Source organism: Gigantopelta aegis, chromosome 5 (genome assembly GCF_016097555.1).
Source record: "Gigantopelta aegis isolate Gae_Host chromosome 5, Gae_host_genome, whole genome shotgun sequence".
Taxonomy (NCBI): domain Eukaryota; kingdom Metazoa; phylum Mollusca; class Gastropoda; order Neomphalida; family Peltospiridae; genus Gigantopelta; species Gigantopelta aegis.
Genome location: NC_054703.1, coordinates 15700390 through 15713154, shown reverse-complemented (window position 1 = coordinate 15713154; position 12765 = coordinate 15700390). Strand labels below are relative to the sequence as shown.

The 12765-nt window shown below is 41.8% G+C and overlaps 1 protein-coding gene across 1 annotated transcript in view; it reads right to left on the bottom strand.

Moving 5' to 3' along the window:
• Positions 1-12765, bottom strand: part of LOC121373689 (death domain-containing protein 1-like) — a 60249-nt gene that overhangs the window by 7195 nt on the left and 40289 nt on the right. Inside the window, exons 5-12 of the mRNA XM_041500417.1 lie at positions 11419-11555; positions 9554-9798; positions 7384-7567; positions 5361-5495; positions 4593-4775; positions 3631-3759; positions 2379-2607; positions 324-450 (exon numbers count right to left, since the gene is read on the bottom strand). Of these exons, the coding sequence (XP_041356351.1) occupies positions 324-450; positions 2379-2607; positions 3631-3759; positions 4593-4775; positions 5361-5495; positions 7384-7567; positions 9554-9798; positions 11419-11555 (1369 nt within the window). The remainder of the gene's footprint in view (positions 1-323; positions 451-2378; positions 2608-3630; positions 3760-4592; positions 4776-5360; positions 5496-7383; positions 7568-9553; positions 9799-11418; positions 11556-12765) is intronic.

Here is a 12765-nt window from a genome sequence, read left to right as displayed (position 1 = left end):
ACATTTGGTAATTTTGAAAGTCTTCAGACGAAACCGGTACAGATTTCCCATTAGTAGCAAGGAATACTTTCCATGCTCTGACAGGACAGCATTTACCACGGCCTGTAGTATACAGTCATGGGGCACTGGTTGGGACTGGTAAACCCCAATGGAGATCAATCATATTACCCAAACACTTAAGGCAAGAGCTCTACCAACTTAGGAAATAAATAACATGATAAGACTTCCGGTTATCTATGATTCTGAAATGTTGCCTCCTGTATTATGGTCGTATCCACCTTTGTTTCTGTATTCTGTGTTAAAAATAAAATAAATAAAAATACCTTTCATATCCTCGCATGAGGTCGAAGGTCACAAGTTCTAGCTTGGCTTGGACGACTTTTACTTCCGGTATAACGACCAGCTTTCCATGAAGGTAAGCCACGAAATATAACACGTCATTCTCGTCATCTGAAACAGCGGAGATAATGGCAATATAACACGTCATTCTCGTTATGTGAAACAGCGGAGACAATGGTAATATAACAGATCATTCTCGTCATCTGAAACAGCGCAGAATGGTAATATAACGCACCATTCTCGTCATCTGAAACAGCGAAGACAATGGTAATATAACATATCATCCTCGTCATCTAAAACAGCGGAGACAATGGTAATATAACACATCATTCTCGACATCTAAAACAGCGGAGACAATGGTAATATAACACATCATTCTCAACATCTAAAACAGCGGAGACAATGGTAATATAACACATCATTCTCGTCATCTGAAACAGCGGAGACAATGGTAATATAACGCATCATTCTCGTCATCTGAAACAGCGGAGACAGTGGTAATATAACTCATCATTCTCGTTATCTGAAACAGGGAAGACATTGTTAAATATCACATACATGTGATATAAGGGAACGGTAATACCATATAACCCATCTGACACTTAGTGTTTTTAAATATCATATTTACTGGGTCTACGTTTCTGCTGATGGACTGTTAGTCCTCGTGGTATGTGTGACATTAACCCCATTGCTATTTAAACATTACTGAATACTAACACAAAATGGTTACGCTATTTCGAACCACGTGTTTAACAGTACACATTCTTAACTACAGTTAATTTGGCTTCCATATTTTTTTTAATGAATGACCAATGGCGGAGTGGTTAACATAGGAAGTAAAATGCCATGCTAGTTCGTGCAGTAGGCTCAGAATCGTGTCAACTGACACTTTGTATTTTTAAATATTGCACAGCTCTCATAAGACAATGGGAATACCGCATAACCCAGTTGATATAGCTAACGTAAATTTCCTCATGGCAAAACTATACATTTTTGTTTTCAAAATGTAAAGATTGTACCTTTTTCTGGATAGTAGTCTATGTACCCTGCACCTCGCTAGTTACAGTCAAAATCCTATTGTTCATAATAGCCCCTTTTCCTCAATTTGAATGTTATTAAAATATATACATTTGTATACAAATTTTAAATGGATACATTACTATTATATTATAATTTAGCAACTGTCGCCGTGATATTGTATGTATATAGGAAAGGGCCTAGTAAGTTGGCAAACTTGTGGCCTATCCTTTTGTTGTTTATGTAATCAAATATGTTTTCAATCAAACAACTCTGAATGCAAGCAGGTACAATAGTGCTACATAGTCAGCCAAATATTCATTACCGCACTAGTTAAATATCCCTTCCCTGCTACCAACCACCCGCTAGATAGACAGTCATGTCCCCCTCTTGTCACATACCCTGTCTCTGTGTGATAGTTATGTAGCCCTGTACCTCCCCCTAGTTATAGACCCTCCATGTTATATGGCCATGTGCGTTACATCCTAAAATCTCAACCCCATAACACATTGGCCATACCAGCTAGTTATAGATACCCCCCTCCCCAATGTTATATGGCCATGTTCATCCCTGTTAGTTACATTCCAAAATCTCAACCCCATAACCCCTGCCCTCACCCGCTAGTTATAGAACCCCTCCCGTCAATGTTATATGGCCATGTGCATACTTGTTAGTTTTATACCACAATCACCACCCCATAACTCACTGTCTTCACCCGCTAGTTATAGACCCCCCTCATGTCATATGGCCATGTTCATCCATGTTAGTTACATCCCATAATCTCAACCTCATAACCCCCTGCCTTCACCCGTTAGTTACTGACTCCCCATGCTATATGGCCATGTCAGTACCTGTTAGTTACATCCCAAAATCTCCGTTAGTTACATCCCAAAATTTCAACCCCATAACCCCTGCCCTCACCCCCTAGTTATAGGCCATGTGCATCCTTATTAGTTACATCCCAAAATGTCAACCCCATAACCCCCTGCCGTCACCGCCTAGCTACGACCGGAAACACCCACCGTCAGATGCTGCATAGTCGCCCATATACCAGCGGCCTTGACCTTTGCGTTCGGGCTGGTCGAGCTCGAGCGCCTGCTGTCTCTGTTTCTTCTCCTTGTCCTCTCGCTCCTGGTCCATCATTGTGACGATTCCTCCTCGCTGGGGTTGCTTCATCTTCTCCTCCTTCATCTTCCGTATCTGCGCCAGCTTCTTCGCCTTGGCCGGGTTCGGGGGACACGGCAACGTCATCTACAACGAAAGGAAAGATCTACTGAATACAAATAACTCGCAATACAGAACTACAGGGCAACAAGACTTGCAAGGACCGTGCGATGTTGCTTGAAAATTTTCAAGTGAGATTTGCAAATAGGTCCCAAGTACACTGAATACAAACAAACCAATAGATCTAATTCTGTACAAATATTCTTAGTAATGGTTGGGTTATGAAGACATGGAAATGTCAACTAGAAGACAATGGATTCGAAATAGGTCAAAATAAAGAGCACTTGGACACAAATACCTAGGGAAATGCCAGTAATTGGTGGAGTTGATCAGCTATATATTAATTCGTTTTTCAACAGAAGTGTGGAAGGTTCATGGTAGTAGATCTTAAAAAGGAAATCGTATGGGGAAAATGACTCTCAAAGAAGTAAAGGGCGGGACGTAGCCCAATGGTAAAGCGCTCTCTCGATGCGCGGTCGGTTTAGGATCGATCCCCGTCAGTGGCCCCATTGGGCTATTTCTCGTTCCAGCCAGTGCAGCACGACTGGTGTAACAAAGGCCGTTGTATGTACTATCCTGTCTGTGGGATGGTGCATATAAAAGATCCCTTGCTGCTAATCGAAAAGAATAGGGACTTTTTTATGTTTCACGTGAGATATACACCAAACTGCTAAACACGAAAATGTAAAAGTAAAGTTAGTCGTTATGAAATGTTCTATTAGCCGTTTATAGGTTTCATTAGCAGCAAACTCGGGATGTATCTTTAAAACAAAAGTGTCTCATTCGTTCTGACATTATGAATATTCATCATCATGTCCTCTAAGTGGTTACCGTGACTTCGTTCTGACGTTATGAATATTCATCATCATGTCCTCTAAGTGGTTACCGTGATTTCGATCTGACATTATGAATATTCATCATCATGTCCTCTAAGTGGTTACCGTGATTTCGTTCTGACATATTGAATATTCATCATCATGTCCTCTATGTGATTACCGTGATTTCCTTCTGACATTATGAATATTCATCATCATGTCCTTAAGTGGTTACCGTGATTTCGTTCTTGAACTCCTGACACTCCCATTCCGTGTACACAATTGGACTGGACGTCAACAGACTTTTGAAGTGGGAGTCACGTGACCGGAAGTCGTTGACGGATGCTGAATCGACAGGTTGTACCTGAAGAAAAGAAATTTTCCATATTCAAGCGTATAACGCATAAAGAAATGCTTTTTGACTTCTTTTTTTTGGACTTTATTTTGACTTTAATCTATTTAAAATATGCAGCTTAACGCAAAACGAAATGTTTTTTGACTTTAATTTGCTTTAATTTATGCAAAATATGCAGCTTAATGCAAAAAAAGAGAAGCTTTTTGGCTTTAATGTATGTAAAATATGCAGCTTAACGCAAACATAAATGCTTTTTGGCGTTACATTGGCTTTAATTATTACTATTGTTAAAATAATGTAATAAAATTTGAAAATTCCGTAGCATCATTACCCCAAACCCGCGTCTCCGGCACATGCCCTGCAGAACTAAAAAATTAGCCACTAAATGGATAATGTGTTTAACGATACCATAGCACTTTTCAAACGACAGCTATTTGTTGTCTAAAGGCAACATAACACGATATGATTGCCTCGTACGAGAATAGTCACAAGAACAGCCGATTATGACGTAAGAAATATTATAATTTCATCCCAATCATTGGTTGCTATGCATTCAGCTATTCTCATACGTGTCAGTCGTGTCGTGTGGCTTCGCCTTAACAGAGTTATTTTAACACGTGGTCGAAACCTTGCGTGAGTTCAGTAAATCGAATCACCACTTCGGGAACCAACGTTCGCGAACGTTAACCAAACGTTTTCAGGCTGAACGTGGGGCAGCTGTCAACGCATTAGCTATTCCTATCAGACAACAGGGACGGCTGCAGGGCATTTCTAGGGAGTGGGTGCTATGTCAAAATAGGGCACGACCGTAATGTCACCCCTAAATGTTACCGTAATATTACCTGCAAAAGGAGACGCTGTTTCGTCATAAATGTGTCTCTCGGAACATTCAGTGTTATTCGGTGATCGAATGATGACGTCACCTTCACCTGTTTCCGCGTAAATGTGACAAAATCGCGTTTGAATCTTGATGTTACGATAAATGTGGAAAGGCTCTCAACTTCCGCCTGGGCAAATTTCAGATCCTGAAAATATAATAATGATAATGATAATGATAATGATGATACTACTACTACTACTACTACTACTACTAGTACTACTACTACTACTACTACTACTACTACTACTACTACTACTAATACAACTACTACTACTACTACTACTAGTAGTACTACTACTACTACTACTAGTACTACTACTACTACCACTACTACAACTACTACTATTACTACTACTACTACTACTACTACTACTACTACTACTACTACTAGTACTACTACTACTACTACTACTAGTAGTAGTACTACTACTGCTACTACTACTACTACTACTACTACTACTACTACTACTACTACTACTACTACTACTACTACTACTAATAATAATAATAATAATAATAATACAACGTGCATATTTTTCATAAGTAAAATTAGTGATAAAATATACAATACATAATTAACAGCTAAAGTGATTCAACATTGATCTGCAAACGATTTCTTTTTTTAAAATCATGTTATTGTCATATTTTGAAATTGTATTTTGAAATTCAAAATGGCTACAACGGCTAAAAATGGATCGCATTTTGTGAATCATAGTTTTAAAACAATAACCTTGAAATTGTCAAACGTCACTTCCTTCGTCAGTAGTTCCACCCAAGCGCCATCTACTTTCGTCTTTATGACTGGTTCCCTAGCCGCTGCTCCGCCCCTTGTCATGAGATGTGGAATGGCTAAATAGAATGGTTCCTGTAAACGACGCAATATCATGTAGAGAAAATGTTAGAATCGTTACATCGATGCTATTATCAGTATTACAAAGGAAAATATCGACTGTGTCTGAACAAAAGTGAACGCTACGTTATCTCATTTAGTACATTTAGTTCAGGGGATTAAACACAATTCCAAAGACTCTTTCTAAAACATTATTCTGATTTTCAATGATTACTTAGGGCCGTATCTAGTTCAGGGCAATGGGGTGTGTGGTGGTGTGGGGGGGATTTTAGATTTGAGTGTAGCCTAAATGTTTACAACCACGGGTCCTGGTGTGTAGAACAGTGAATAGACAATAACCGTATCCTGAAAAACCCCCACACACATACACGCACGCACGCACAGAAATACAAACACACACACACAAACACACACACACACACACACACACACACACACACACACACACACACACACACACACACACACACACACATATATATATATATATATATATATATAAAACGCACGCATAAACACATACACATACACGCACACACACATGCACACACAAACACACACAGTGCACACAGACGCGCGCGCGCACGCACACACACATGCACACACGCGTCTATCAGCTATATCCATTTCCTTTAAAATCACCCCACCACCATCCCAACAGAGCGGAACCAAAAGCAGCAATGCTGAAGCAAAGAAACAAAAATGACAGAAGGTAGTATTAAACCAAATAACTTCCGGCTTGGTCAAAGTTCGAGGTGCGCCCAACTTTTAATAGAGAAGTTAACACCACAAGTCCTGTGATTGGTGATAAGTGTTTCATCTGGGCAAAAAATTTATGCAATTTTTATTTCATCTAGTACCACTGCTTCAAGTAGCTTTGTGCTTGAAACCTGTATCGGGTACCTGTAAAAAGAGTACTCAAATTGTGTGCGGAACTAGGGTAGTCATAGACGCTACCCGTTATCTCAGAAATGAGCAGCTTGACCCCCAATTTTTTTCTGATTCACTTTAAGGGTGAGGTATGGTAGTATTTATATCCGTGGTGTTTATGTCGATTGATACGCTGCAGAGTTTTAACCACATATGTTACTATTGTCGTCTACGGGATTTGATTTGGTAGTATACAACTAGGTCCGGCGAGTTTGGTACCAATCGACAATGAAACGCATTGAATCGAATCGAATGTGAATGTGAGTCAACTACAGACCTGGCAACATACGGCATAGAACATGCGCTATGTTTTGACACTGCCTGATTGGCAGCTGCGCAATGTCCGTGCCTTATTTTTTTAATTTTTCTTAATAAACACAGGAAAGATATATATTAAGCAATATGTAATAATCGTAATTATTGTTGATGTTTATAGAAGAAAATATATCCAAAGAACTGACGCAGTCAATTATATTGATAACACATAACAGTTACAGACGCAGACGACAAAATACACCAGACTTTGCCAAACTCTCTAGACCCAGACCCAGACCCAGACCCAGACCTAGATGCTGTGTGTTTTGCGCCTAAAGAATAACATTCTAACAATTACAACAGGGCTTGTCGACATTGCATCCCTAACTACTAGCAGTTATAATATGCCATATACCGGCCTCGGTGGTGTCGTGGTTAAGCCATCGGACATAAGGCTGGTAGGTACAGGGTTCGAAGCCCGTTACCGGCTCCCACCCAGAGTGAGTTTTAACGACTCAATGGGTAGGTGTAAGACCACTACTACGCTCTATTCTCTCCCACTAACCACCAACAAACTGCTCTGGACATACAGCCCAGATACCTGAGGTGTGTGCCTACGTCAGCGAGATTGAACTTTAATTGGATATAAGCACAAAAATAAGTTAAAATGAAATGAAAATGTACCATATGATAAATATTACACACGTGGAATACTTACCGGCAGCTGTATCTGAGGTCGTGCTGACCTCAGCTCGATAATCTGACCAATCAGCTCCTCGTGGTCTGAAAACCTGATGTCCAGAGTGTTGGGTTCAATGACGTCATATCTGATGTCATTCTTCTCGAACTGAGCTGGGTGACCCCGGATCACGAACACGAGATTACTGTCCTGATCCTTGTAGCTGAAAGAGAGAACACGAGATTTAAAGGGACATACCCTAGTTTTTAAACACTAAGGCATATTTTTGACTATTGTAGTCATTTTTGATAATCGAAATCACACTTTACTTAGATTTTATGGTTTAGATGATCAATTTCCGTACATTCGAAATGTTTTTTTATTTTTATCATGCTGGTGTTTTAATATCACAAAATGCAGTTCTCATATTTTTAAAAAAGCACGTGCGTCTGAGAAGTAACAGTTATGGAGTCAAGTTTTAGTCCGTTTTTAGAGGGTATTTCACCATTTTAAAGCCACACTCAACTGTAACTTTATCTAAATGTGTTACAGGTTTGTAGATTAAATAAACTTAGTGTTAATTTTCACAGATTGAAACTAGGGACTGTCCCTTTAATAACTGTGTATCTCTTAGCACTGGTTGGGGTTCTAGAGCGCATGCTTCAAGTGCAATGGGTCGCAGAGTGTCGGGGTTTCTCCCATTCCAACCATAGCCGCGCGACTGTACTGCCCTATTTATGGGAAAGAGAATATAAAAATCCCTTGCTGTTTTTTTCTGTAGGAACAGCTTGTGTGACAGCAGCAGGTTTCCTCTCTATCTCTATGTGGACTAAATGTCGAAATAACCACACATCCTCAACCCCTACCCCCCCACCCCCCCCCCCCAAAAACAACCCAAAAAAACTAAAACATGTCATGCATGGTCCCCCTCCTACCCTTCCCTTGTCATGCATGGCACCCCTCCTCCCCTTTTCCCTTGACATGCATGATCCCCCTCCTCCTCTTCCCTTGTCATGCATGGTACCCCTCCTCCCCTTCGCTTGCATACATGGTACCCCTCCTGCCCTTCCCTTGCATACATGGTACCCCTCCTCGACTTCCCTTGTCATGCATGGTACCCCTCCTCCCCTTCCCCTTCCAAATCATGCATGGTCCCCCTCCCGTTCTCCCTTGCATACATAGTACCCCTCCTCCCCTTCCCTTGTCATGCATGGTACCCCTCCTCCCCTTCCCTTGCATACATAGTACCCCTCCTCCCCTTCCCTTGTCATGCATGGTACCCCTCCTCCCCTTCCCTTGCATACATAGTACCCCTCCTCCCCTTCCCTTGTCATGCATGGTACCCCTCCTCCCCTTCCCTTGCATACATAGTACCCCTCCTTCCCTTCCCTTGCCATGCATGGTACCCCTCCTCCCCTTCCCTTGCATACATAGTACCCCTCCTCCCCTTCCCTGTTCATGCATGGTCCCCCTCGTACCCTTCCCTTGCATACATAGTACCCCTCCTCCCCTTCCCTTTCCATGCATGGTCCCCCTCGTTCCCTTCCCTTGCATACATAATACCCCTCCTCCCCTTCCCTTTTCATGCATGGTCCCCCTCGTTCCCTTCCCTGGCCATGCATGGCACCCCAAATCCCCATCAATTTGTCATGCATGGTACCCCTCCTCCCCTTGCCTATGGCCATGCTATCCCCCTCCTCCCCTTCCCTTGCATACATAATACCCCTCCTCCCCTTCCCTTTCCATGCATGGTCCCCCTCGTTCCCTTCCCTTGCATACATAATACCCCTCCTCCCCTTCCCTTTTCATGCATGGGACCCCTCGTAGCCCTTCCCTGGCCATGCATTTAACCCCAAATCCCCATCAATTTGTCATATTTGGTACCCCTCCTCCCCTTGCCTGGCCATGCATGGTCCCCCTCGTCCCCTTCCCTTGCATACATAATACCCCTCCTCCCCTTCCCTTTTCATGCATGGTCCCCCTCGTTCCCTTCCCTGGCCATGCATGGCACCCCAAATCCCCTTCAATTTGTCATGCATGGTACCCCTCTTACCCTTGCCTGGCCATGCATGTCACATATAAATAACCTAAATAAAATGAGGGGCAATCAAAAACAATAATATTGCAATTATATATTTAGTTTTTTATCCACTGGGTACGGCCTTGATTGGAGGGGGATGAGTGGGGTGGGTAGGGATGTCTGACTTACTCGTGAACCGGCCACTTGTCCCACACATTCTTCTCCATCCCTTGCATTTCCCTCCGTCTCCACTCCGCTTCATTCGCCCTCCTCTCTTCCTCTTCTCTCCTTGTCGCCTCCTCCTCTCGCCTCCTCTCTTCTTCCCGTCGTCTCTCTTCCTCTTCTCTCCTCTGAGCCTCGAATTGCGCTTTTCTTTCTATCTCAGCCTCTATTCGTTTAGCTTCTTCTTTCGCTCTCTCAGCTGAAAGCTGCGCCTGGAAGAATTAAATAACCGTATATCGGGTGATTCATGGAAAAACAATGTCCCGCTTTATGAAGACGGATAGTGAAAATGGAATGCAATGATATGGTGCACTGGCTAAAAAAAAAAAAATAAAAAAAAATAAACTATATATATATATATATATAGCCCAATGGACCTATTAACGTGGATCGATCCCAGACTGACCGCGCATCAGACAAGAGGTAAATATCACTACGTTCCGTCCCTCTTTTAAAATGGTGCTTGGAATCAACTCAGAATCTTCAGAACACGTACTGAAAAAGATGGTTCGTTGTCCCATCAGCGTTCTCTACCGTAGTTTAATTGATATTTTCCACAAATGAAATGCTCTTTCTTATTTCTTTTTTCCCAAATGAAATGCTCTTTCTTATTTTTATTTTTTTCCCAAATGAAATGCCCTTTCTCATTTCTTTTTCTCCAATTGAAAAGGCCTTTCTTATTAATTTTTTTCAACAAATGATATGTTATTTCTTATTTCCCAAATGAAATGCCCTCTCTTATTTCTTTTTCCCCAAATGAAATTGCTTTCTTATTTCTTTAAGAGTTGTTTTTTTTTCAACATTTCACGATTTCGCTTTTAAGTTCTTCTACCGAATAACTCCAATCTGCTGACTTTTAAAGATTAAAACTTCCGAAAAAATAAGAAAGCGCATTTGATCATAGAAAAAAAGTAAAAGTAAAACGCAACCAACTACGGACTTCAAAAAAGGAAATTTTTGGGCCAATAAACCCTAAATAAGTTTGTCAGCAGTTTATCGTAGTTTAAGTTTCAGAATTCATTTGGAGATAAAGTAATTTGTTCCCCTCTCTCTCTCTCTCTCTCTCTCTCTCTTCCTCTCTCTCTCTCTCTCTCTCTCTCTCTCTCTCTCTCTCTCTCTCTCTCTGTGTGTGTGTGTGTGTGTGTGTGTGATGTATGTGTGTGTAAGTGTGTGTATATCTCTCTCTCTCTCTCTCTCTCTCTGTGTGTGTGTGTGTGTGTGTATGTATGTGTGTGTATGCCTCTGTGTGTGTATGTATGAATGTGTGTGTGTATGTATGTATGTGTGTGTGTGTATGTATATGTGTGTGTATGTATGTCTCTCTCTCTCTCTCTCTCTGTGCGTGTGTGTGTCTGTGTGTGTCGCTGTGTGCGTGTGCGTGTGCGTGTCTATCTGTGTGTGTGTGTGTGTGTCTCTCTGTGCGACGTACAATTTGATAATCGAATTCTCTTGTATATATATATATATATATATATATATATATATATATGTGTGTGTGTGTGTGTGAATATATGCTGTTCTGATACGTCTGTAGCTTAAAGCAATAAAATAATTGAATTCAAATGAACAATTTTGTTTTATCTAAGGCAATTTTGAAAGGTTTTTGCTTACCTGTGCCTTCCTACTGCAGTTTAAATCAATAATGTTTGCAACAAAATAAACTGAATTTTTTTAGGGGGTGGATTCGGGGGTTGAAACCCCACTTCCCCGTTCAAGCAAATTCTTTTTTTGTCCAATATATTATCAAGGAAAACATAACTGGACCCCACTGCCCGGTCGTCAGTCCAGACCCCCTGATAAAATGCCATCTGTGTAAGTGGTGTTTGTTTTACCTTGACGGCTGTGCTCTCAGTCTCCGCCGACAGACGGACGGCTTCGGCTACGTCAGCGTTAGCCTTGGCACACGCGGCGTTTAGAGCTGTGAGCTTCTCGGTTAGCTCCCTTTCCTCCACAGTCTGGTAGTCGTCATCTGTAAACACAAACGCCACAGGTAAAGTTTGGCTTGTTTAACGACACCACGAGAACACATTGATTAATTAATCATGGGCTATTGGATGGCAAACATAGGGTAATATATCTGACTCGTAGTCATCACATAAAACCTGCTACATTTTTCCTAACGCAGCAAGGGATCGTTTATATGCACTTTCCCAGACAGAATAGCACATAACACAATATTTAACCAGTTGTGGTGCATTTGTTGGAACGAGACAAAACTCAATCAGTTGAATGGATCCACCGAGGTGGTTCGATCCTGCGATGCAAGCATCTCAGGCGAGCACTCAACCGACTGAGTTAAATCCCGACCCAAACGTCACAGTCACAGATGCATCCAGTCACCAATGATAAAGAATGACATTTTTCATAATCCATCCATCAAAAACCTATCCATCCATCCATCCATCCATCCATCCATTCGATTTAATCTCACAACCTACCTCCCACCCTCCATCTACATACCCATTCATTCGAACCCCCTTATCCATCCATCCATCCATCCATGCACCCATCCATCCATCCGTCCATTCATCCATTCATCCGTCCATTCATCCATCCATCCATCCATCCATCCATCCATGTATCCATGCACCCATCCATCCATCCATCATCCATCCATCCATGTATCCATGCACCCATCCATCCATGCACCCATCCATCCATGTATCCATGCACCCATCTCAAAACTTACCTCCGTCCCAGCCTCCATCGACATACCAATCCATTCGAACCCACTTATCCATCCATCCATCCATCCCTTCACCCATCTACCTCTCCCTCCCTCCATCTCTCTCCCCCGTTCTATCCATTCTTCATTAATTAATAAATCCCTTTTTCTGTCCACCATCCATTCGGTTCTCTCAGCCTTCATCTATTCAACTACTTTTTCAACTCCCTCCGTATATCGATCCATTTACACCACCCCCCCCACCCCCACCCCCCGTACGTGTCTCTCCGTGTCTATCCATTCATACCGTCAGTGATAGGACGACATCCGTAAAATGGCGAAGCCATATCATCGTAAATAAATTGTGTTGAGTGCGTCGTTAAATAAAACATTTCCGTAAAATGGACAAATAAAAAGGCAAGCATATTACAGAACAAAAACCAGACAGACTGACAGACAGATGAGCATAATGACAGCACTACAAATAGCACAACACAAAGGCGGTTAAAAAAAG